Source organism: Protomyctophum bolini (genome assembly GCF_963924005.1).
Source record: "Protomyctophum bolini genome assembly, chromosome: 20".
NCBI lineage: Eukaryota > Metazoa > Chordata > Actinopteri > Myctophiformes > Myctophidae > Protomyctophum > Protomyctophum bolini.
The window spans coordinates 12,412,699-12,438,511 of record NC_137881.1 but is presented as its reverse complement, the minus strand read 5'-3'; the positions used below and the strand labels follow the sequence as shown (position 1 = coordinate 12,438,511).

The following is a 25,813-nucleotide window of genomic DNA, read 5'->3' as shown; positions in this document are numbered from 1 at the left end:
AGAGAGAGAGAAACACACACACACACACACACACACACACACACACACACACAGAGAGAGAGAGAGGAATGTTCATTCTGTATATGCCAACACGTTCCAGAAAGTCCCATACAGTACATATACATTGCGCACAGAGCCACATACTGTATACTGTACTGTACGCTCGGCTGTATTACACGCGCACGCATGCATGCACACGCGCTGGTCCCCACACCCTTCCGGCATTTGTTATGCGGCAGCTTTTTCACATCTGGCAAAAGGCAGAGGTTTTAGCTCATTCTGGACGGGAACACCCTTTTGGTGTTTTAACTGCATAATATTATAACTTTAGCTGTTGAAAAATAGCAAATCTGCTATTTTTTGAAAAAATAGGGAAAATGTGGCACAAATATTCTTCCAGAGTGAACGTTTTTAACTCAAATATTTGCTCCTGGAACAACATATTTTGAGATTGGGGTCTGTGGCCAAATACAGATAATTCTGGGGGTCCATGGCATGAAAAAGGCTGAGCACCACTGACATAGAAACATAGGGTTCTTCTGAAAACGTTTTTTTTCTTTCTCGAAGACCTCAGTCTTAAATGGGTTAGAGCAGGAAGCATGCGAACAAAGCAATGAAAACAGGGCAGGCCTTTTAAACTGTGCTGTTCTGACACAATGATACATTGTGGTGTTTTGGAGCGGTGGGGCAGCTATCATAACAGCACATGGGACTGGAAACAACACCCTCTCTCTGTCGAGTTATTGTCCATGTCGCTGCGCCTACGTACATCAGATAGACAGCTCTGGTACTCGTGTGCGTGAGTGTGACTCGCGGGATCCAAATGTTTGATCAGAGCCAGAGAGTGTGCATATTACATGCAGCGCAGCAGTGGTCTTTCTTCTCAAAGCCCTTTCATGTCCAAGGACCATCCATCCATCTATCTTCAACCGCTTATCCGTAGTCTGGTCTAGATCTACACATGATCCTCACAGTGAGGCACTAGATCTACACATGATCCTCACAGTGAGGCACTAGATCTACACATGATCCTCCCAGTGAGGCACTAGATCTACACATGATCCTCCCAGTGAGGCACTAGATCTACACATGATCCTCACAGTGAGGCACTAGATCTACACATGATCCTCACAGTGAGGCACTAGATCTACACATGATCCTCCCAGTGAGGCACTAGATCTACACATGATCCTCGCAGTGAGGCACTAGATCTACACATGACCCTCCCAGTGAGGCACTAGATCTACACATGATCCTCACAGTGAGGCACTAGATCTACACATGATCCTCCCAGTGAGGCACTATAGCTGCCGTTTCCCAACAAACAGTGGTTGTGACATGGGAACACATTCTCCTTGACATGAAACTCCCATTGTTTCACCTAGATGTGCAGTTTTTTGGCAGCAGTCTTAGTCATAGTCTCTTGAATAGTTTTCATTTAGTTTCAGTCACGTTTTAGTCACCTGGAATGTCTTAGTGTTAGTGCGACGTGTTGTTGGCTTGAAGATCGGCTATTTTCAGCATGCAAACCAAGTGTAAAATGGATCTCTTGTCCACTAGTCCCTTCCTAACATTTTAGTCTAGTTTTTATTTGTTGACAAAATTGTCAGTATATTTACTATTTAGTCATAGTTTTAGTCATCGTAGCTTAGTTTTAATTTAGTTTCCATTTAGTTTACGTCAGTGGAACCCTGTCAAGGACCCCTGCACGGGGGTCCCCGGGCCGAAACCCCACTTTGAGAACTGCTTCTGTACAAAACTGTCCGTGAGGCGTGAGTGCTTCCACCCCCCCATCCTTTCTCTAGGCCAGTGCTACTCAACCTGCGGCCTGTCGGTCATACCAATACTTTAACCCACTCTAGACGGGAACCCCTTTTGGTGTTTTAAACATTATGTTCTTGTTTAGCTATTGAAAAATAACAGATCTACAAGCTCATAGCTACGAGCTTGTAGGTCTGCCATTTTTGAAACATTTTGAAAATGTGGCGCAAATCTTTGATTATATTCTTTCAGAGCGAATATTTTTAACTCAAATATTTGCTTCTGGGAGGTCACTGGAACTACATATTTTCAGATGGAGGTCGGCGGCCAATTACATATATTTTTGGGGGTCCTTGACATGAAATTGTTGAGCACCACTGACACAGAAACATAACTTTCAGGATTTAGCAGACATTTTGTAGAAGTATCGGGTCTAAATGGGATCTTCATTGTTTTGAACAAGATTGTAGGTATAGTATTGTTTGTTCCAAGAGAAAGTGATGTCGCCTGATGTCAGCTGAGTATTAACTACATTATCCATTCAGCTGATGCTCAGCTGATGCTCAGCTGATGTCAGCTGAGTATTAACTACATTATCCATTCACCTGTGATAACCTGTTCATTAGTACGGTATGTTCTATTCACATTTTGTGAATGAAAACTCATTTCGTAACTTCAATTGTGGGTTTTTCCTTATAGAAATGTGGCTTTTTGTTCCGCGTTTCCTTAACTAGTTGTGTAACCTGTTACAAAACAAATTTGTAAACGTTTCAAAAATAATACTGACATTTTTAGCTTGCGGCCCTTGGACTTTTGGAATTTTGTGGCCAGTGGCCGCTGAGCCATCTTAAGTTGAGTATATCCATGCTAAGTCTAGGCTATCTCTGAGCATCTTTTGATCGGCTGACTGAAGTGTGTGTACGCTCTCAGCATGCCTCTCTCTCTCTCTGTTTGCACAAGCTCTCTTTCGATAAGTGGCCTTTTCTCGCCTCTAGTCCTTCGTATCTTTCCCTCCCTCTCCTCTTGTCTCTCCATCCATACCCCACTGCTCCTGACAGAGTGTGTGTGTGTCTGTGTGTGTGTGTATGTGTGTCTGTGTGCGTGTGCGTGTGTTGGGTAAACTAATCTCAGTGACTGCAGCCGGCCCCCCTCTACAGAGGACAGGAAGCTGGTCTCCCTTCCTGCTCTCTGTATACCCTGCCAGCCGCAAATAGAAATGTTTGCCACCAAAGTGCTGCCTCGGACCACACTGGAGGCTGGAGGCCCCCCTATCTCTGTCCCAACAACAAACACCCCTGTTACAACTTCCTGAAACAGACCCAGGGAGAGACAGAGAGGAGGGAGGGTGTCAAAACAGAATAACTAGCAGGAAGGAGTCATAGACATTGTGTACTACACACTATATATAGGGAGGGGAGGGGAAGTGTGTGTGTGTGTATGTGTGTGTGTGTGTGTGTGTGTGTGTGCGTGCTACCCAGTCTCACCCAAACACGGTGAAATAGCACGGTATGGCAATTCTGTACATATACGACTAGAAAACCCCCTACATATTGAAATCCTCCCCTACCGACTACCGTATATGTGTGATGGGGTACTGTGTGTGTGTGTGTGTGCACAATAAGTGTGTGTATGCGTGTTAGTGCGTGCGCACGTGTGTGTGTATGCGAATGTGTGTGTGTGTGTGTGTGTGTGTGCTTGCGCATGCGTGACAAACTATCTGTATACGTCTCATTCTTGTGCGGCCGTGGCCCGTGGAGGCCTCCAGATTGTCCAGAATGTTAATCAGAGTGAATGAATGGCTATTACCCACGCGGACATCAATCAAACTGCGTTTCCCAGAATGCCTTTGGGGGGGGAGAGTGGAGAATGACAATCAATGGCCGCGCAGAGGGCTGTACGTCAGCCGCGGGTATTTACCGCTAGCATGGAAATTAGCCCATCATGCAGCATTATCGACACCACGATGGATCTGTGCCCCCCATGTCTCTTCATCAATCTGTGTGTGTGCGTGCGTGCACGTGTGCGCGTCTGTTATGCTCTATTGCCCCATCACACTCGTATAGATCTAGGTAATGAGAAACACTATGCAAAAAAAAAATATATATATACTACAAACACAAAAAAATCCATCTCTAGCTAACTTGAGCCAAGCGCCCTAAGGGGCTCGAGTTGCCGTGTCGAGCGCTGCGAAGGTCGCTAGAGCCCCGTTCGAGTTGCAACTTGATATGGACAGAATAGTAAATTCACGCTCTGATAGACCTCTGCATTACTTAATTAAGATTACAGAATGTAGAAGAAGTGTTATTGTGATCAATGCCTGTTATCTCTATACAAATGGCACCATCAATACAGCATGGAATTGTGGACAATATCCTAATCCAACAATGAAATCTTTTTTTGGTTTTCTTTGGTCTGAGAGGCTCATCAAACGGTGGTCGTTCCGCGTCTCAAATGGCGAATAAATAATAATGGTCCTTGATATGAAGTGGGTTGAACACCTCTGCTCTAAGGGCAGATTCACACTATGGTCCCGGGCGGGTGCGTATACTCGGGACCACTTGGCAGATGTTGTTGTTAGTGTGAATGCTGCGTACCGTTCCCTGGGAGCGGATCACCCCAACCGTTCCCGGGTATGGAGTATGGAGGTATAGTCTCATCCCGATTGAAGTGTATACTCTGGTACGGACCGCTGCAACGTGAAAGCAGTGAATACAGTCGAGTGAAGTGTACTTCTCTGGTGCGGAAGAATCAAGGCCAATGTGAGTCATGGCCATGGCAATTGTATTCGGGAACAGTTTTAATTCAAACAGACTCGGTGTGTGTGTGAATCTGCCCCTTTTAAAACTATACCAGGGAAGGTTTCAGAACTGGTATAGTATTGTGATGTGAACTGTCACTGTGGACCTTACCTTACCATGTGAACTGTCACTAGCTGTGGACACCCACCCAACTCCCCCGCGGTCGTCATCGTAGTGACTCTGAATGTGTTTTCGTGCCTCCCATCTCTCTTACTGCCCACGCCGTTCAATCAGCTCCCCCCCGTGCGGCTGATGAGGTCAGGGCTGAGGTGTCACACAATCAGCGCTGCAATCACGCATTCACCTCACTGACCATCTCTCTCTCTCTCTCTCTCTCTCTCTGCCAGTGGTAGAGTCCTTTTGGTATGCACGGATCACTGTCAGTCCCAGCTCTCTCTCTCTCTCTCTCTCTCTCTTCTCTCTCTCTCACTCACTGTCTCTCTCTCATGCTCGACCTCCAACCACCACTCCCCTCCACATGCAGGTTTGAGTGGTCATCTATTATTGACGGCCGCTGCTGTGATATGATACATGCGGTCACGCAGGCGCATGTACTACTACAGATGTCATGCTTATAAATAAATACTACTGTCTGTCGGTCAGTGTTCTGTCTATACTATAGGGCTGTCACGATTACACATTTAAGTTGGCGATTAATTGTCACACAAGATACAGTAATTGCGATTTCATTGTGTTTTTGTTTTGCATTGAACGTCGGAACGTTGTGATTTGTATATTCTGTTTGCTCTTTCAGGCTTCATAATCACATTTTGCACAGGGCAGATATATGACAAAAATGTACAAAATAGCAGAAATAGTTGATCCACAAGCTATTGTAAACTTGTAGCTATTTCTGTTATGTATATATATTTTTTTAATATATGGACATTTTTCAACATGGAAACGATTGACGATCATGCAAAAATAATTGTGATAATCTCAAATAATTGCGAATAGGCGATCATGTAATAATTATTGTGTCTGGTGGCATTGCTTGCTGAAAAGAAGATATTTCCAAGCCATCACTATGGTGTGAATGATTAGAAATTAACCGTATATCACATAGGCAAACATTCAGCAAGCGTAGGCGAACATGCCAATCAATCGGACAAGCTTAACACAACATCGCATCATGTTGTGAGCTGTGGGATCTACTGTTTTCATTTGAGATGTAACTAAATATAGAATTTAAGCGGCCAAGTTTAAGGGCTGCCAATGAGAGAGGTGGACGGAAGTCTCTGTGCCATGCTGAATGCCCTGCTAAGCCCCTCGGCTGTACACCGTGGATTTAGTGTACCTTGCATTGACCAATAAGCACCTATCAACCTGCCTTTATCCCTGCCATCATGCCCCCCCACATCCCACCCCCTTAATCTGCCTGATCGATGGCCTCAGAAACCCCGTCACCAGGCAACTGAGGATGACAGCGGAACCATTGCAGTGGCCGCCTCCCACCAATCAATGCACCAGTTACTAACTATGGAAACGGTCTTGGAGACCAGATTATACTGTATATACGAAAGGACAATGCTTGGCTTTAGTCTGATGAGGAGGGGAGGGGGGGGGGGAGGAGAGGGAGAGAGACAGAGAGATCGGCTATTTTCAGCAAGTATATAAAAATCAACTAGATTTAGTCGACTAAAATCTTATGATATTTACTCGATTAAAACTAGACTAACACTATAAACTTTACTTTACACTATTCACATTTTAGTCACCTGGAATGCTTTATAGTATAAAGCATTCCAGGTGACTAAAATGTGAATTCAAGAGACTATAATGACTAAAACTAAAATAAAAATTTGCTGCCAAAAACAACACTGGTGACAATTAAGGTGGGCACAGCGTTTGCTGCAGTGCCGAGCAAGATAAAGAAAATACAAAAAAAGAGAAGCAGCAGGCACTACCCCCCCCCCCCCCCCCCCCCCCCCCCCCCCACACACACACACACACACACACACACACACAAACACACACACACACACACACACACACACACACACACACAGATAATATCATTTGATGGCGTCTATGAGAGTCTGTTTTCAAAGAGACAGTATAAGTGCACTTGTCTACAGAGGCAGATGTGAACTCTAGGATTCCTCAAATGAAGATTTGTTTTTCCGGCACAGGAATGATGATGAGCCACAGAGTGAAACAAAGCCTTTCCTTTAGGTAGATCCTAGACAGCTACCTACTGTACTATAATGAGGAGTGCTACTGTACCATTATTGTGTGGCTAACGATGATAGCCTTCATCATCGCTGTGTCTGCTTTCCTCTCATGTCTCTGAGAGAGGCAGAGTGGGATCTATTTTGGTAGAAACTCTACTTTGAGAAGAAGAGCATGGCAAAGAGAGCATGGGCTTGGAAGGAACGTCTTCTTAATGTGAACCTTGTGCAAACTCTGCAGCAGAATAAAAAAAACAGGCCTCTTTTTTGTTGTGTGCAGACTGCAGAGAGCAGACCACACACACACACACACACACACACACAGTCACACACACACACACACACACACACACACACACACGCATATAATAACTCTTTTCCTCAAGTGGCCAATCTTCCGTCCCGGGGGGGGGGGGGGGGGGGGCTGTTACAGGCTACTGCAGTGGTTTTCAACCAGTGGTCCGGGACCACCAGTGGTCCTTGAGGGGGTTCCAGGTGGTCCCCAGCTAAATTATGGTATCCAAATGGACCCTTATAGATCTTGAGAGTGTAAAAGGAAACATTATGGACCCATATAGCGGTCCGTTTGGTTTCATTTTTTATCTCAAGAGTTAAATTGTTGTTAGACCTCTGCATTACTTAACTGACAAGAAGTCTACACAATTAGAGAATGTATAGGAGAACTGTCTGTCTGTCTGTCTGTCTGAGTAAAGAGGAGAGGTCCCAACAACTTGTATAAGTCACGATGCAAATACTTTGTTTTAAGATGACCAACCAATGACCAACCAAAATGCCTCCTTCAGGGTGTTAGAGACGGACTGCAGCACCATGGACAGTGCCACAGTGGGCTTGGACTTCCTGCCTGACAGCAGGTCATTAAATAGATGTGCTATGCACATACCTGTCTGGAACAACGTTCCCCACACAACCACGACCACACGCGCTTCAGTTGTGGTATTGTGTTATTTATTGCCAGATGTCGTGGAACACTGTGAGCTCGTGTGTCGAATTTGAAGTCGGACGGTGGGGCCAACGGTTCTCGAGTTACGTGGATTACAGACACAGAGACTTGGTGCATTTATAGTTAGATTTAGTGGAAAAGTGAAAGTATTTGAATAATAATACAACTTGTGTGTGTGTTTCTCTCTTCCTCTCTCTCTCTCTCTCTCCCCCCCCTTTCTCTCTTTGTTATGGCCATCTGATGCTTAGCTCCCTTGATCTTTCCTTTCTTTTCTCCACTGCGGAACTGTGTGTGTGTCACTGTGTGTGTGTGTGTGTGTGTGTGTGTGTGTGTGTGTGTGTGCGCGTGCGCGCGCAGGCGCGCGTGCATGAATGTGTGTGCACACATGTGTGTATGTTTGTGTGTCTGAAGCAGCTTGTGTATAGCCTGTAATTGAGTGTGTCCACCCACCACTCTGCAGTGTATCCAGAAAAGGGTAAAAAAGCTTCATTATGACACACACACACACACACACACACACACACACACACACACACACACACACACACACACACACACACACACAAATTCTGCTGCAGTGCCTTCACCCATTCAAATGAATTCACATTCACACAGAAATACCTTTTTGTAGCAAGAGAGACACCCCTACTTCAGTCGAACAAGCACAGTGGAGCACATCAGCATGGATGCACGCACGCACGCACACTTTTACACCCTTCCCACACTCAATTGACCACATTTCGAAACCATTAGTGGATGCAGCAGCATTGAGGGTTAATGTGCATTTTGTTGGATTAAGCGTGCGAATGCTCTTAATAAGGTGTAAACACCCCCCCGGCGTCGTCTTTTTTGGGGGAACGTCAGCAAAATGAACATTGATTGCCAATGAACCTGCCCCTAAACATCTCCCGATTTGTCACTATAGTACTAGATCATCAAACCAATGTTAAATGCTGCATTTATATAGCGCCTTCATCCAAGGCGCTTTACATAGATTGTGCATTACATTCACCCAGTCACACACACATTCATACACCGATGGCGGCGGAAACCATGCAAGCAAGGCACCAACTAGCACCTCAGGAGCAATTAGTGGTTAAGTGTCTTGCTCAAGGACACTTTCGACACGAACTCTGGGGGAGCCCCCGGGTTCGAACTGGCAACCTTGCGGTTACCATCCAGCCACTCCAACTCCCGAGCCACAGCCCCTTCAATGCAGCCGGATTGATTGAATCTGTCTGATTCAGTCCATTTCACCACTCCATGCATTGCTGCATGCATGGGGCCAGAACCGCATGGGCTGAAGCGCATGGGCTGAATCATGCACTTCTCTAATCAGCTGTGCATGATTAGAGTTGGCTCTGATCCAGAGCTCTAATGCCTTCATAATTAGAGCTCTGCTACTCTTCTCTTCCTGGCTCGCATGAAACGCAGACCTGCAGCCTCTCCTCTGCCGTGGAGATAAAAAATAACGTTTTACCTACTCACCAATACAAAGGTGGCTTGTGTTATTAGAAAGCCTACTTTTTGGCCAGAAAGGGATTAAGTGGAGTAACTAAGTATTATTTTTCCTGGTGAAAATAAAAATCCCTTTCTGGCAAAAAAGTGCATTTGTTTTTTTACGTGTGGTGGGAGGCTCAGAGCGTGTCCACTAAGGAAAGTATAGGCTTTGTAATTACACAACCTGTCTTTGTATTGGTGAGAGGTGAAACGTTATTTTTATTTCCGTAACAGAGGAGCGTGTGTGTGTGTGTGTGTGTGTGTGTGTGTGCGCGCACGAGGAAGCTGGGCATATACAGTAGCTGTGGTTACCATGGTAGCCCCACGTACTTCTGAAGTCTTAGTAAGTAAAGTAAAAGTAAGGTGACACATGTCCAAACATACGTTTGCTCATACGTGTCTTAAGATACGCTGCACCAGTTATCACTTTGAATAGTGCGGTATTTGAGTTATAATTCTTCCTTTCGAGGAATATCGAGGGATGTCCATACTTTAGAGAAATGTGGACCCGGCTGAGAAAAAGCACCACATGATTTTTTTCCACATGCTCTCCATCACTATACATTTCCTTTTTAGAAGGCGGGGCCACGTCCAATTCAGTAGCTTAATGCCAGTTATCGCCAGTTACATGTGAACATACCATTAACAACCTATAAGGCAAAAATATATGTCAATTATGCTAGTAGCATCTGACGTATCAAACTAGGGGGTTTTCATGATTCTGAATCCATTCCATGCATTCGTTTTGCACAAAAAAACCACTCCTTGGGCAAAATTCTACCATATGTGATGACCTCATCACATTTGTGTTGACGGCTATGGCTGTTTTTAGCCCAGGGATTGTTGAAAACCCACTAGTTTTGGCCCCACTTCCAAAATGAAACGTATGGTGATGAAAAAAAATAGCGCTTTTGTCAGCCGTGTCCACAGTTTTTTTGCTAACCTCCCTCACTAGAAGCCTTTAATCAACTCAAAGTCATACGATTAAGCAATATTACACGAGAGGGTGTGGTTTAACGTGATTATTGACACGACAGTGATGCGGTCAGGAACGAGACGTAGTCGAGTTCCGCAAGCATCACTGAAGTAAGGTATTAAGCCCCTACCCCCTTTTGCTTTTACCCATATAACTTAAAAATATGTGTACACACATATATTTACAACAACCCAATTTATCGTTGCCCAAAGGAAGACATGAAAATAGAGCAAATAAAAACAATCTCGGCAATAACAGAAATAAAATCGATACAACTGGTAAAACCGGTACTTTAACAAAAAAAAATATATATATATATATATATATATTTCCAAAGGCCCACAACGGGCTGCCACAAAGGTGCTAGGTGTGTTGACTCAATGCGTCAACACCGCCCCTCCTCGTCTAAGTACCTCCTAAATATAATCATTTATGACCTCCTAAAGTGGTTAATGTTAGGGCTCTTGGAGCGGTCGGGAATCATTAGTTGGTTTGACCCCCAATCCAACCCATTGATGCTGAGTGCCGAGCAGGGAGGCATTGTCTCATTTTTACAGTCTTTTGGTATGACCTGGGATCGAACCCCCGACCTCCCAGTTTCAAGGCGGATACTCTAACCACAAGGCCACATATCTCCGTCTACAGTATCATTGAGGTCATCCACCATGGTACTGTGCCGCTCTCTCCCATCTCTCTCTGTGTCTCTCTCTCTCTGTCTCTGTCTCTGTCTCTAGCTCTCTCTCTGTCTCTGTCTCTGTCTTTGTCTCTCTCTCTCTCTCTCTCTCTCTCTCTCTGTTGCAAAGGCCCTTTATATCACAGTGGAGTGCCAATTGATAACACCCTCAAGTAGTCATGCACCAGCTGTGTTTCGTGATAATCAATAAATTAGAACAGGTGTGCTGCCCCAGAGGTAAACAGTCCTCATGCTGACTCTCCACGGGAAGGAAGAAGCCCAAGATAGAATATCCAGGTCCCCCCCCGACCCCCCCTACACACACACACACACACACGCACACACACACACACACACACACACACACACACACACACACACACACACACACACACACACACACACACACACACAATCTAAAATTACAATTCAGTCATTATCGAAGGCAAACTCAGAGTGGAAATATATTACCTTATAACTATAAGGTAATATATTTCCACTCTGAGTATAACTATAAGGTAATATATTTCCACTCTGAGTTTGCCTTCGATAATGACTGAATTGTAATTTTAGATTGTGTGTGTGTGGGGGGGGGGGGGGGACCTGGATATTCTATCTCATGCATAAAGTGAGGGGCAAATCGACTGGCAAAGTGAGTGGCAAAGTGAGTGGCAAAGTGAGTTTAACGTTGTTTAATGCAATCAATATTTGGATATATGGACTGTCAAGGCCACAAAGTAGTTGTCGCGCACATAGTACCCTCTATAGGCTTTGCTCTACATTTCAACGATGTCTTCCTGCTCTGCTCCTTAACCTATAATTTATGAACAGTGATTGCTTGCTGCTAAGATTTTTGAGATGTTCGACTGAATCTGTATAGCTACAAATGGCTCTTCTAAATTCTGAATCTGCAATCATCAGCCTCTGCCATGAACTATTACACAAGATCACTGTACTTGAAACTCTGTGGTTATAGAACACTGCCTTGTTTTTTTTAAAGATGTTGTTTTTTTTTTTATGTTTTTTTTATTGAACAGTATGGTTGAGAATGACCGGAAACAGGGAGCGAGAGACACAGGGAGTGACATGCAGCAGAGGTCGTCGGGCTTGGGAACTGAAGATGTGTTGTCAAGCTGTAATTGAGCCCTATACTGTACTTATGGTGCCTTAACCTACTACGTCCGGAACAACACTGCATGTTATGGATGTGTCCTATAGTATCGGCCCAGTGAACAGTGGGCCGATACTCACATATATCCAGATTTGTGTGCCTGGGTGTACCCAATATCGATGATTTGATTGGCTGAGGGCTTAAAAAGTGAAGATAAAATGTGAGGACAGAAAAGTGAGGACGGCTCAAAGTGATTGGCCCGGAATGTGTCATGATGGTATGACGATAAGAACGCCCCTCATTTCACGCAAATGTGATTTTTGTATATACTGTAGTAAAACAATATGTACATAAATCCTAATGAATTTGAAACCGAGGGTGCCAGGCCCCTCTTGCACCCCCTGTGGCGCCGGGCCTGCCAGTTGAAACTCAGAACGACATACTAGCATTGGATGACAACATGACACCATCATTTCCCAATTGGTGGAAGCGAGACAGCACGAGTACAGCCAGCTGAGCTGAGTGAATCTAACGATGCTGCTCGCTGGCAGACACAGACACCATGCCCAAGGCTGCACTTCCTTGCTGAACACCTGTCCACTCAACACAAGTTAAGACCACTTTCATCACGGGTGTGTGTGTGTGTGTTTGCTCCGACGTACTAACAGTCCGACAGGCATTAGTCCAACACCCAACCCTATACCTAACCTCACAGGAAGCCACGGGTTAGGTTTAACCTGCCAAAGCGTTAGTTTTAACCTGCCACGCATGTCAGGTGAGGAGCCATGGGTTAGTTTTAACCCGATGCTATAACTACAGCGTATGTTTTTTTTAACCATTAATGCAGTGGGTTCTCGAACATTACCATGTCAAGGACGTCATAATATGTATTTATTTGGTCACGAACCCTCATAAGAGAAGATTTATCAACGCTTGGGATGCATTGTGAACTCATAGATCGGTAGACCGGTAAGTGGGGAACCGGACTCCACTGGACCGGACTCCACTGCAATAATGAATCTGTGTGAGCAAGAAATGGAGACCAGCACGAATGATCGTTACAGGAATAAATTACCCACTTAAACCCATTTTGGGCGGGAACCCCTTTTGGTTTTAGCATTATGTTATGCTTTAGCTATTGAAAAATAGCAGATCTACAAGCTTGTAGGTCTGCTATTTTCTGATCTCAGGTCAAAATGGGTTAAACCCTCTGGACCAGAGTTGGCTCTATACTTTTTTTTTCTGTGTACACCAAATCTCAGCAGATTGTGACACGTTGTGAGCTTGTACATCAGCTATTTTTGGCTAATGTTACTCCCAGAATGTGTACACTGGGATTCAAGTAGTTAATGCAAAATATATGCTTGAGCAGTGAGTGCACTGGAGCCCTGCATGGGCCCTTGCAGATACTGGATCAAAACATGACGAAGCAACGAGAAAGTAACACCAGTAAAAAAACCTCAATCAAAGCACATATATTAGATATATATAGATATTCACGGAGAAGAACAATCAGAAGAACTGCTAAAATAGGACAAAAAACGGCCATGAATGAAGACACAAAGAGCCAACATCAGCGACAGTACAACGGTGCGCTCCAGGAAGGACATGGCAGTCACAAGGACGGTCACAAGGACGCAGCCTGAGCCCCGATGACGACCACGATGACGCACAGCTGGCCTGGGATGGCCTTCCCACACAGACACACTCTCAGCCCTGGTCTCCATCCTTCTTGTTCCCTTCTGACCGCGAATGGAACTTTAGTATAAAGCCCTATAGCTAGCATCAAACTTACTCCGCCTTCTACCTCTGACCCCCGACCCCGGCCTAGACCAGACCAGCTCAGAAACGCAGCGGCCTAAAGTTTAGCAGTCAGAGAGATGGACATTTTCCTGATGCCTTCAAAACTTTTTGTTTTGTGTACTGAATATACATAAAGGGTCCAAAACAGTCACTGTGACCAAAAGAGTAGAGTTTAAAGTCCTTCTACTTTAATTTAAAAAAATCTAATTAAAACTCTCAACTGGTAACTTATTGATTGAAATTGATTGAAACCTTTATTTCAGGGGAATCCAATTGAGACCAAGGTCTCTTTTTCAACGGCGCCCTGTATACAAACAAGAACATTTACAGCAATGATTTTACATACATGACAAACACACGGTACAAAAATATATAATACAAAAACCCACATACACCTCAGAATCTTAAAACCACATATTAGAATTTCATTCTTTTAAAAATAGCATTATGTAGGGAGTCCTACATGTTAGGCTCCCTGCTGTTTTATATTCCTTCACGATATATATAGTGCGTATTATTATTATTGCTGATAATTATTTGCTGATGGTTCTACCATTTCGTTCAACCATTATGTGCAGAATGGAACGAGGAGCTGACTATATACTGTACTGTAAGCCATCCAGAGTGACTTGCAGTTTTCTGAATTTCATTTCATTTCAACATCTCCTGTTCATTCTTTCCTCTAATGGGTCTTTGATCGTTTCATCTCTCTTTGTCTTTCCCGCACAGAGCAGATCCTCTGAGGTGGAAAGAGTGTCAGAGAGACAGACCTGAAGCAGCAACACGATAGAGAACAGTGGAGAGGGAACAATGGAGCCTGTATTGTCAGAACAACAATCAGCCTCGGTGGATGAGCTGGTGGAGGCCTGCATTCAAGCATTCGGTTTGTAATTACAGTCACCCTGCACCCTTCTATACGCTTGATTCAATCTATTAAAGATGTGCCATATGAGGTGGAACTCGCTGATTTTGCGGACCATTTCCAGACAAAAAACTGCAATCTTTCAAAGTCCGGCACTGACTATACTCTAGTCTAGTGGATGTTAAGCTCCATGGCAGTGGTTTTCAACCAGTGGTCCTTGGGGGGACGATGACGACGACCAAATGGACCCATAAGGGTATTTTACGCTCTCAAATGTTAAATTATTGTGATACATCTGCGTTCATTAATTTACAAGGAGTCTGAACAATTAGAGAATGTAGAATAATTGTTATTTTTGATCAACGTTTGCCTGTTAATATATCTCCTATGGAGACAAACATCAATGCAGCATGATGGAATTGTGTAGAAAATCTTATCGAACGACAACAAAATATTCAAAGTCTTGGCTAAGCCTCATCAAATGGTGGTCCGTGCCGTGGCTCAAATTCCAAATAAATAATGGACCTTGATATGAAAATGGGTTGAAAACCACTGCTCTATATGGGCTCAATGCTGACGTTGAGGGGACATGGTGTACCAATTCCTGGTTGTGACTGAGGGGGATTTTTCTGTTTCAGATGAAAAGGGAGCTTTGAAGGATGCCTCCACAGTGCGCATGTTTCTCATGATGCACCCGTGGTACATCCCCTCCACGGAGATGGCCAAGAAACTTGTTCTCAAGTATCCTTCACCTATTATTACTGACTGGAAATGGATCAGGAAGGGAATGGCCTTCAGTCATGGCATGCCTTATATTTTTTAATATTTATTCAGTAGTTGTGTGTTTGCCGATGTCTATGTGCCTTTCCAGTGCCTTTCTAGGCTTCATAATATCAAACATTCCACAGAACAGATTATGACAAATAACTTAAAGATACAAAGAAATGACTGACATAATATAATAAAACAACAGTAAATAAACCCAGTTCAAATCCCAGTTCAAATCGTGGAAATAGCTGATCTACAAGGTTATTTATTTGTATTTATTTAACAGGGACAATGCACATTAATCAACACGTCAGTTTTCACATCTATGTAAATGGGCCAGAGTTAGCCAGAAGCTATAATTTTAGATCTGTAGTCCCTGAGCAGGCTGCAACATGTAGGCTTGTAGATCTGCTATTTCTGCTACGATGATGACGATTATGCAAAAAATAATTGCGATTTAGACGATTATGTACGCAATCGTTGTGACAGCCTGCCTACTTTCAAAAAGTGAAAGTTTGCTTAATCGAAACATCCCAATCCTAATAATTATCTAACTAGTCTGAAAGGAGGACTCAAACTAGTGCTGGTTGTGTTCCTTGACTCTGGATATCAGATCTCAGGAGGAGAGCTGCACTGCTGAGCTCCGGACAAGAATCTGTCATCTCGTCAAGTGAGCAACCATTTTCTCTGTACAGTATAATATCCCTATTTCATCTTTCTGCACCCCTATTCACTCTCACTGCACCTTTCTTGCCTTTACACTTCTCCCTTCTATTTCTCTGTTTCCCCTGTATTATTGTTCCTTTCCTCCGAGGAATTTAATCTCCTTTGTGTCTTTTCGTCTCTGACATTTCTCTTCCCCCTTGGTATAGGCCAGGGGAGATAAGATGGAGATAATAGAAAATACCATTACTCTTGAAGTAAATGACATACAAAGACAAAATCTCCTTGAGATTAGAAAGGTTGAAAATCACTGCTAGAGCCGTAAAGATCTTCTCCTATGGGGGTCCTTGGCATATATTTTCTAATGGGGGGTCCACAGGCTAATGAGAATCATTTTGGGGGTCCTTGACATGAAAAGGTTTCAAAGGAACCACTGGTTTACCACACCCCTTTGATCGCTGGTTTCTCTGTCCTCCTCTCTCTCTGGGGTCCAGATATTGGATCTCAGAGTTCCCCGCCGAGTTCAACCTAAACCCAGACTTGGCGGAGCAGATCAAAGACCTCAAAGACCTCTTGACCACAGAGGGCAACGAGAGCCAGAGTCAGCTCATTGATATCGACAGCGTGTGAGTCAATAATAGATTCTCTTCTCAATATATTTTGTGCGTGGGTGTGTGCGTGTGTGCCTGCGTGCATGCGTGCCTGCGTGTGGTGCGTGCGTGCGTGCGTTTGTGTGTGCGTGCGTGCGTGCGTTTGTGCATGCGTGCGTGCGTGCGTGCGTTTGTGCGTGCGTGTGGTGCGTGCGTGCAATGAATGAGCTGTCTGTGTTTGGGTCTCTCCTTCTATCTGTGTATCCCTTTATGTGCAACATTCTCAGGCCTTGCGTGACCGTATGTGAGGTCAGTGACCTTTCCTATTCCCATAAAGGTCATTTCTTGGTGATCCAGTGTTCCCTATAATGTCCTAAGGGACCCTTACTAGTGGCCTTTTGGGGGAAGCAAATTCTCTGCCAAGGCAGAAGCGTGGATAGAGGACATTTCAGTTAGTACACTACAGTTACAGCAGCATACTGACTTCATACTGTAATAGCAATTTAGTTGACACTTATTAGTCTAATGGCTTCGGCCATATACAGCATGCACATAAACATAAACCAAATGGTTTGTTTTTAGATTTGCTGTTTTAAAGTGTCATAAGAAGACAACAACCCTGGGAAACATAATTTCTCCAAAGTGCATGCAAACTGATTTCCTTGTGACTCCATCACAGCAGAGTCTTCAACACGTAATCCACAGCAACTCAAACAGACCATCAATGGCAGATGTAAAATGATCTTTAGAAAGAATTACAAAATTGTGTTATTTCAGACCAATTCATATTTAGTCGAATAAATTAAGTCCCTCACATATGTATGTAAATTATGTCCTGCACATAATTCTACAGTCAGTAAAACTCTGGACCCAGACTGGGGAGGGAGTCTGCAGGGAGATAGGTGGGTTATTGTTATAATCATCATTATAACAATGTACAATGTGGAAGAAAATATTTAAAAAGAAGAGAAATGGTTATATTCGTGGACAAACAAAATATGTTAGATGTTTTGATGTGGTATCATTAAAAACTTATGTTGACACTTTTTTTCAGACCCTTGGGCTAGTGAGTTAAAAAATTTAAAGATTGAGAACCCCTGCTTTATCTTGTGCTATGCATCGTCCTGTAATGGCTTATATCCTTTCAAACTCTGTAGTATTTAACCAAGCATCTCGTTTGGGATATTTAACGTTTCTAAAGAGAGATCAGACTTATTGGTGCGGGATAGTAATGGAACATTATACCTCCTGGTTTAGGGGGGAAATGGAAGGCAGGGCTTTTCAGAGTTAAATCTGCCTCATCTGCTGGGCAATCTAGTACCTTTTATTTTGAAAAACTCCGGGGCATGAATAACATTTATCATCCCTCCTATAGGCCATCGTACAAATGGAAACGCCAGGTGACTCAGCGCGTGCCGTCGGTGTCCAAGAAAAGGAAGATGTCTCTGCTGTTCGACCACTTGGACTCCTGTGAGCTGGCAGAACACCTCACTTATCTGGAGTACAAGTCCTTCTGCAAGATACTGGTACGTTCCAACCATGTGGACCACCACTGCTATCTGACAACCATTTGAACACTACTTGCCACAGGTGTGCTGCCACCGGAGCCTTTTAGAGTATTCACTGACTGGCATTCCAACAAACGCAACTGGCCATGTTCGGGGTTCTTCGTTGCTTAATGCCGTCTTGTCGGCAGGGCTGTTGAACATTTCATCACCGTTTAGATGAGAGAGTTGTGACAACTCCGTTCACTTCATGGGGCCAGTCCAATGGTGGCTCTTCTACATAGACTTCTATTGGCAAAGTGTGACAAAGAATGCACTGGACTCGGGCAATAGCCTAGCTTCAATGATCTTAAATCCCTTTATTTTAGATCATTTCAGTACAACTAAACATTACAGAGACTTTAGTTGTCAGTTGTCACTGTAATCTTCACAGGTCCATTCTGGTCCTGTGAAGACCTCTACCTCCTGGTGAAGCTCTCCACCAGGAGGTATGATGACTAAATGATGACTGGCATGATGACTAAATTGCGAGAAAGTAGGAAAGTTGGCACACACACAAAAAAAGTCTCCGCTAGTTCCACATTTACTTATTGGAATATTTAGTTGCTAAGCAACAACTCAAAAATCATCGAAATAGCTTTGCCTTTCTGGCGACATTAGCTTTTGGAACAGTCTATCGGGACTCACTGAACTATTTGCCAGCGTTTGTTGAATTTAACCCAATTAGGCCTGACGTCGAAATTTAAAAATTCTATGTCAGTGGTTCTCAAACTATTTCATGTCAAGGACCCCCAAGATTATTATGTAAGTGGCTGCCGACCCCCATCTGAAAATATGTTGCTCCAGAAGCAAAATAATATTGATTGAATATATATAATATTTATTCAGATTTGCTCTACATTTTCGCGATTTTTCAAAAATAGCAGACCTACAAGCTTGTAGCACGGCACTCGGTGCCTCGCTATGAGCTTGTAGATCTGCTATTTTTCAATAGCTAAAGTATAACATAATGCTTTAAAACACCAAAAGGGGTTCCTGCCCAAAATGGGTTAAGTACTAAAGTTTCCCACAGTACATTGCTCTGATGGCGGCGCGCTCAGTGTGGAGGCTTAGCAGATGGTTATATTCGTCTGCATGTCCCGGTGGACACTCGCTCTCACTTACTTTCTGAAATTGTCATTTTCCCCTCATTTTCAATTCTTGAATTGATGTCTCGGCCAAGGTTTGCTCTGCATGCAAAAAGAGAAACCAGAGCTCATGCAGCTGAGTACAGAAGAAAAGAAATAATGTGTTTTGTTTGCTCACTGTTTAGCTCATTAATCTTAAAATGTATTGGTTATCTGCATCTGGCAGTATCTGTCATTTTTTTACACTAGTATTAATACAAATTTAAACTGTGACTAAAACATTAAATTACAATTAGAAAAACTTGGACGGACGGACGGATGGACTGATGGATGCATGGACGGATGGATGGATGGATGGACTGACTGAGAAGTCAAAGAGGGTCGTAGCTGTTACAGTTTGGCCAGAAATGAGAGAAATAGCAATGGAGGGTAGCTACTATTGAAATTGCAATAATGCCTATAGTTATTTAATTTGAAAAATTCAAATTAAAAAATCTAATTTGTCCACTCAAATTATATGAAACAGAATACTCTCCCTTGTATGATGTCCTCTACTATACCGGCATCATATACATTTCAAATGCTCCCTATAATTCACATAATGAAATAAATGGCCCCAATAAGGCAGATAGATGACAAAGAGGCCCTAAAAACATATCAATAGAGACATTGTAGTGCCAAGGCAGATGGTCTACCCCCTCAGACATATTATCAACAGCGACCAAGGCAGATGGACTGGGTACTTTCATAACTTGTGTTGTGTCGTTGCCTATTAACCAGCCAACCTCAGAAAACATACCATGAACTGTACTGTACCACAACATAGAAAGAGGGAGGCTTGGAGTCCTTCCCTGGCAGACGCCAGGCAAGCATGTGCTTCACTTCAGGGCCTTTTTGCGACACCAGGCCTGCATGGCCCTATGGGCACATCACGGTTCAATTGGCCCAGCTGGAGTTCCTTTCGTTGGGCCGCTATATGCCAGCCAGGACCCAACAGATCCATTCAGTCATCCAGACATTTCTATTGGGCATTTTAGACGCCTTTATTGATAGTACAGTAGATAGACAGGAAACGGGGAGAGAGAGAGAGAGGGGGGGGGGGACTTGGGGATGCACAGCAAAGGCCGTCGGGGATCCGGACTTGAACCTGTGACGCGCTGGAAGGCTGCATTTTAGCCTAGGTGCCCGGACCGCTAGGCCAGCTGGAACTGATCATCTTGACATTAAAAGGGTCTGTCTGCATGAGTTAATGCTCTCAGTCAATTGGATTCAATAGAAGCCAGCACGTCTTCTATGGCAGTGGTTCCCATTCCCAAACCTTTTCATGTCAAGGACCCCCAAATTGACACTAATTAGGCCGCGGACCCCCATTTGAAGAGACATGCCAGGGACCCCCTGGCATGCTAGAGCCATTTTTATGGCTCTAGCAGTGATTCTCAACCCGTTTTATTTCAAGGACCCCCAGTTTGACATGAATTAGGCTATACAGACCCCCATTTAATGGCATTTCTATCTCTGAGATTTATATTTTAAAATCAGTAAATTTTTTGGTTCCATTTATACACTCAGAGTTACAGACCCATAAGGGTCTATTTGGTTCCAAACTATCTTTTAGCTGGGGACCCCCTGGGACTCCCTCAAGGACCCCTGGGGGTCCCCGGACCCCACTTTGAGAACCACTGTTCTAATGGAAGCATGCCATGTGCCGAAAATAGGCTATCTATCTACAAGCTTTACAACACCTCACACTGTGACCAATTGTTGTAAGCTTGTACATAGCCTACTTTTAGATTTATTTTGAGATGAAATAGTGTTTGAAGTGGTAAATGACAAATGTTCAATCTTCCAGAAATTTTCATATTTCAGGTATTTAATAAAAAAAGGTTTGCCCTCTGGCGCTTTAAAGCATTTGGTTTTAAAATACAAAATGACTATCATTTTTTGTCAGGGCTGGCATGGCTGACTTTAGCATCAATCTGCAATCAGGGTACCAAAACATCATAATACTACATATTATGCTGATTGAAAAACACAGCTCTCAGTGTGTGTGTGTGTGTGTGTGTGTGTGTGTGTGTGTGTGTGTGTGTGTGTGTGTGTGTGTGTGTGTGTGTGTGTGTGTGTGTGGGCGTGTGGGCGTGTGGGCGTATGGGCGTGTGGGCGTGTGTGCGTGGGACCGAGACTGGTGACATATTGGCGCTGCGCAAATGTAAACACAAGCTAACAAGACTACAACTCAAAATGATTATGGAGTTATCAGATTTTTGTCCTGCTGCTTCCGGTTCATCGTTTCTGCCTGAGAGAGACCAGATCAAGGTAGAAGGAGGGCACTTGTGAACTCAATACTGCCGCAATCTGGCAGCGTCAGATTATAGGGTACCCTCACAAAAAACAGTAATCCTGGTCTCTAAACTGCCTCCCCCGGGCCAGCCGGGGCGCCTGATGGAGGGGAAAAGAACTGGTCGGAATAATGTGTTCCTTCCACACACTACGTCCAACCAGGGAATTTAATATTTTTTATCCCACGATTTTGCAACCCAGTTTTTTTTCACAATTATCTAATGTAATCCTGGGTCCAAGCTGCTTCCTTTCACCTGACAGGGAGGAATTTCCCCGGCCGGACGTAGCGCGTGGAAGGAACACGTTATTCTGACCAGTTCCTTTCCCCTCCATCAGGCGCCCCGGCTGGCCAGGGGGAGGTAGTATAGAGACCAGGATTACTGCATGTTTTTGTGAGGATACCTACCCTAGGGGACACGGGGAGAACATGCACACTCCACACAGAAACTCCCTCTTTTCAGGTGAAAAGACTGTTGCAGAGGCAGTGTAGAGCCCAGGATTACATTATCTAATTTTTTGACACTGGGTGAAAAAAATGTGTTACAAAATCATGGAATAAAAATAAAAAGCATATTATCTTGATAGATTTTACTAAAATTCTAACCCATGTCCTCTTAGTTCCAGGACTACCATAGCTTCGTGATGCACGGCTGCACGGTGGACAACCCCATCCTGGAGCGCTTCATCACCCTCTTCAACAGCGTGTCCCAGTGGATCCAACTGATGGTGCTCAGCAAGCCCACTGCCCCGCAGCGCGCTGCCGTCATCTCCCACTTCATCCGGGTGGCACAGGTCTGTAACACACCGCGGGGAGGGGGATAATATGGAGAGCAACGGGATTAACCACCTGTTTTTAGCCCCTGGTTTGGTCGTGTCATCCATCCATCCATCTTCAACCGCTTATCCGTAGTCGGGTCACGGGTGCAACAGCTCCACCAGAGAGCTCCAGACTTCCCTCTCCAGAGCAACATTAGTGACTTCCTCATCGGGGATCCTGAGACCCTCCAAGCCCAGTGAGTTGATGTGTTTCCTCCATCTGTGCCTTGGTCTGCCCCGGGGGTCTCCTCCCAGTGGGACGTGCATCGAGGACCTCCCTAGGGAGACGCCCGAGAGGCATCCTAACCGCAGATGCCCAAACCACCTAAGCTGGCTCCTTTCCAGGCGAAGAAGCATGCAGCGATACTGCGAGTCTCTCTCATGTGACTGAACTTCTCACCCTATCTTTAAGGGAGATGCCAGCCACCCGTCGAAAACCTCATTTCGTCCGCTTGTATTCGCAACCTTATTATTTCTGTCATGACCCTCACTTCATGACCATAGGTGAGAGTAGGAACGAAGATTGCTCGGTATAGACAGAGAGCTTTGCTTTCTGGCTCAGCTCAGCAGGTCCTGTCATTATAGGCGAAAAATGTCAAAAGGAAAATGCAGTTTTCAAAAGCATAAAGAATAGCAGGTGTACAAGCCTCACAATGTCCTGACTTTAATCCTGGATGATCTCCTCTGCCCTCCTTGCACAGAAGCCTTTCAGCTTCCTCACCGTGACTGCCAAAGCATATTATACTGTATAAGAGTCATGCCGTTTATGGTTCTCTTACTGTATAGTGTATAGTATGTATACCATCTTCCTTTCACTGCTGGATATATGCCACGAGGTGCAGTGCTAGTAGGCCAACTGTATTTTTTTGTACGTTAATCGACAATGTTTACATGTGTGTGTGTGTGTGTGTGTGTGTGTGTGTGCGTGCGTGCGCGTTTATGTGTGTACATTACAAGAGACATGGCTACGTTAACACATACAGGATATGCAATAGGAAAATGATATACATTCATTGTACTATAATTTAAAGTAAATATAAATATAAAACTTTTAACATTTACAATTAAAAAAGACTGCATGGGGAAACTGAAGCAGAAGATAGGATGTTAGGTCCAACTGCTATTCAGCCATAACTTCAGGGAGGACTTAAATGTGATAGCGGAGCTGGTAGTTTTAATCTTTTTGGGCAACTCATTCTGTTCCACCTTACAACTGCAGAGTATAAAAACTAGTTTTTTTTAATAATTGACCGTGTCAAAGGCCATTTGGTGGTCTATCATGACCATGCCACAATAATTTCCCCCATCAATTTCAGTCCTGGTCCTAAAGTATAGCAGACGGTATCGGTGGAGTGGGATTTTCTGAAACCTGATTGAAACTCGAATATAAGGTCCTGAGATGTCAGATAGTTTATTTGATCATAAATGATCCTTTCTATGATTTTAGATAGAGCGTTAATTTGATTGACTGATTTATAATAACAGTGACGCATGGTGTAATGTAATGACTTCTGCTGCGTCCCGTAATAATTTGGCTATTGGATATTAACTGGTTTTAAATTTCTCTGCCTTATGGGGCAGGGTTTATCACTTTTTTGGGGGACATTTCATTTCAGCCGCCGCCACTATAATCAGAGGAGAAGTTCACTGAAGTTCACTGAAGAAGTTCTACTTTATTTCTGGGTTGTACTGTCACAATACACCTCAGGCTGCTCCCACTGTTTTTTTTTTTTCTTTATCCCTCCACCGTCACTCATCATTTATTCACCAGTGACTCATCCGGTTTTCGACCACCCCCGTCTGTCACACACGTGCACCACTCGCCTCCGGATCCACCCGGGCTGTTGCAGAGGTTGTACAATTCCACCCTATAGAATAGGGGACATTTGTATGCAATTCCTTGTCAATTCAATGGGGTGATTCATAGTAGATCGGGTGGTGGTATCTACTCCTGAACCTACGTTGAACACAACTTGCCATATGTTAATGTCAGCGTGGTAACTATAGGTGCAATTTCCCATTGACAGCCCATACATCCAAACAAAGAATGTTAAACTCACCAACATTGCAGCTGTCTGAAAAGCTTCAATTATCCTCTTTCTATCTGCAAAGTGTTTGTTTCATAAAAACCCACTGTATAGACGTTATGATGTTTTTGTTATGAGCTACTTTATTTTCCTTGCAGGTGATTTATTTTTTCTTTTTATTATAGTATTGCGCAGTTTGGAAGTGCTCGTTAGATATCACTCAACAGCCCAGGCGTACCACCTGTTTTGAATTTGCACATAATGCAGGAGGCAGCAGGATGTTGCTTTACTGAAAATGAGCGCTTCCAAACTCTGATGGCCGCGGTCTGCAGATGCAACTGATCCCAGGGTACTGAGGCGGCGGGGGGAGCGAGTTATTACACAGCTCACAGGGGCACCTGCGGCAAGTCAGACTTAATTACCTAAAGTAATTATGTTCCAGGTGTTACCTAATGTAATTAGGTTCCAGGCAGTTTTTAGTGATCTAAACTTTTCTTTTGGCTGCAGTGCGGCATTGGGTCCTGACTCCTGACATAGAAGTGCATACAGTGTGGTAAAGTCCCGGCACACTGCTGCCCTTTTCCTATATGTTTAGCTGCGTTTTTCCGAAAAACGCGTCCACTCTGCAAACAACCTGAGGTTGTTTTATTTTGGGGACAGTCGGTGCTCGTAAAAAAGTCGGTGCTCGTGGGATTGGATGCATACCTGTGTATGCATCCAATACACATGATTCCTGTGCCTTGCCGTTATCAGAGGAATATAACGGTCTATAATATAGATCATCACACTGCTCATCTGCGTACGGTTTGGGTGCGATCCTGATGTCAATTTACAATTTACAATTTAGGCATTTAGCAGACGCTCTTAATCCAGAGCGACTTACATTAAGCAAGAACAAAAAAGCATGGGAATACATCACATAAAGACATTTATCATGAAACATGCGTAAGCTAAGAAAGTAACAGTGGAATATCTATAATGAAACTATACATATAAGCTATACATCTATACTACTATGCTACACATATGTACTATGACGTGCTATGACTACATACAATGCACTTATGCTGTCTACATAACATGCTATAAGTCTGTATCAAATGCTATCTAAGTCTACAGAATTGCTATCTAAGGGGGTGGGGTAAGTCCTGACACAGAAACCCCTCCACGATACACATTTACACACTGGTTTAATTGAAGTCGCACCGCACAGGTGTTCGGGGGCCACTCAGTGGGGAGGGAGGTGGTGGTGGTGGGGGGGGGGGCGCCTTCCACACAGCTTAGCCTTAGTCAATTGATTCCAGTAGTGGGTGTTTGAGCTGAAGGAGGGCTGAGGAAAAAAAATGATGCCCTCTGGCAGCCCG

At 44.0% G+C, this 25,813-nt stretch overlaps 1 protein-coding gene across 4 annotated transcripts in view; it reads left to right on the top strand.

Annotated features, from left to right (window-relative positions):
- LOC308335653 (RAS guanyl-releasing protein 2-like) overlaps positions 1 to 25,813 on the top strand; it is a 56,939-nt gene that overhangs the window by 6,492 nt on the left and 24,634 nt on the right. For 3 of the 4 annotated variants that reach the window (XR_013966069.1, XR_013966070.1, XM_080792759.1), the window contains exons 2-7: positions 14,484 to 14,637; positions 15,255 to 15,357; positions 15,998 to 16,054; positions 16,542 to 16,673; positions 18,013 to 18,163; positions 22,225 to 22,398. Coding sequence is in view for 2 of the 4 variants with exons in the window: in XM_080792759.1 (XP_080648885.1) it covers positions 14,565 to 14,637; positions 15,255 to 15,357; positions 15,998 to 16,054; positions 16,542 to 16,673; positions 18,013 to 18,163; positions 22,225 to 22,398 (690 nt within the window). In the remaining 2 variants the exon portion in view is untranslated. The remainder of the gene's footprint in view (positions 1 to 14,483; positions 14,638 to 15,254; positions 15,358 to 15,997; positions 16,055 to 16,541; positions 16,674 to 18,012; positions 18,164 to 22,224; positions 22,399 to 25,813) is intronic. The other variant, XM_080792760.1, reaches the window with a different exon arrangement.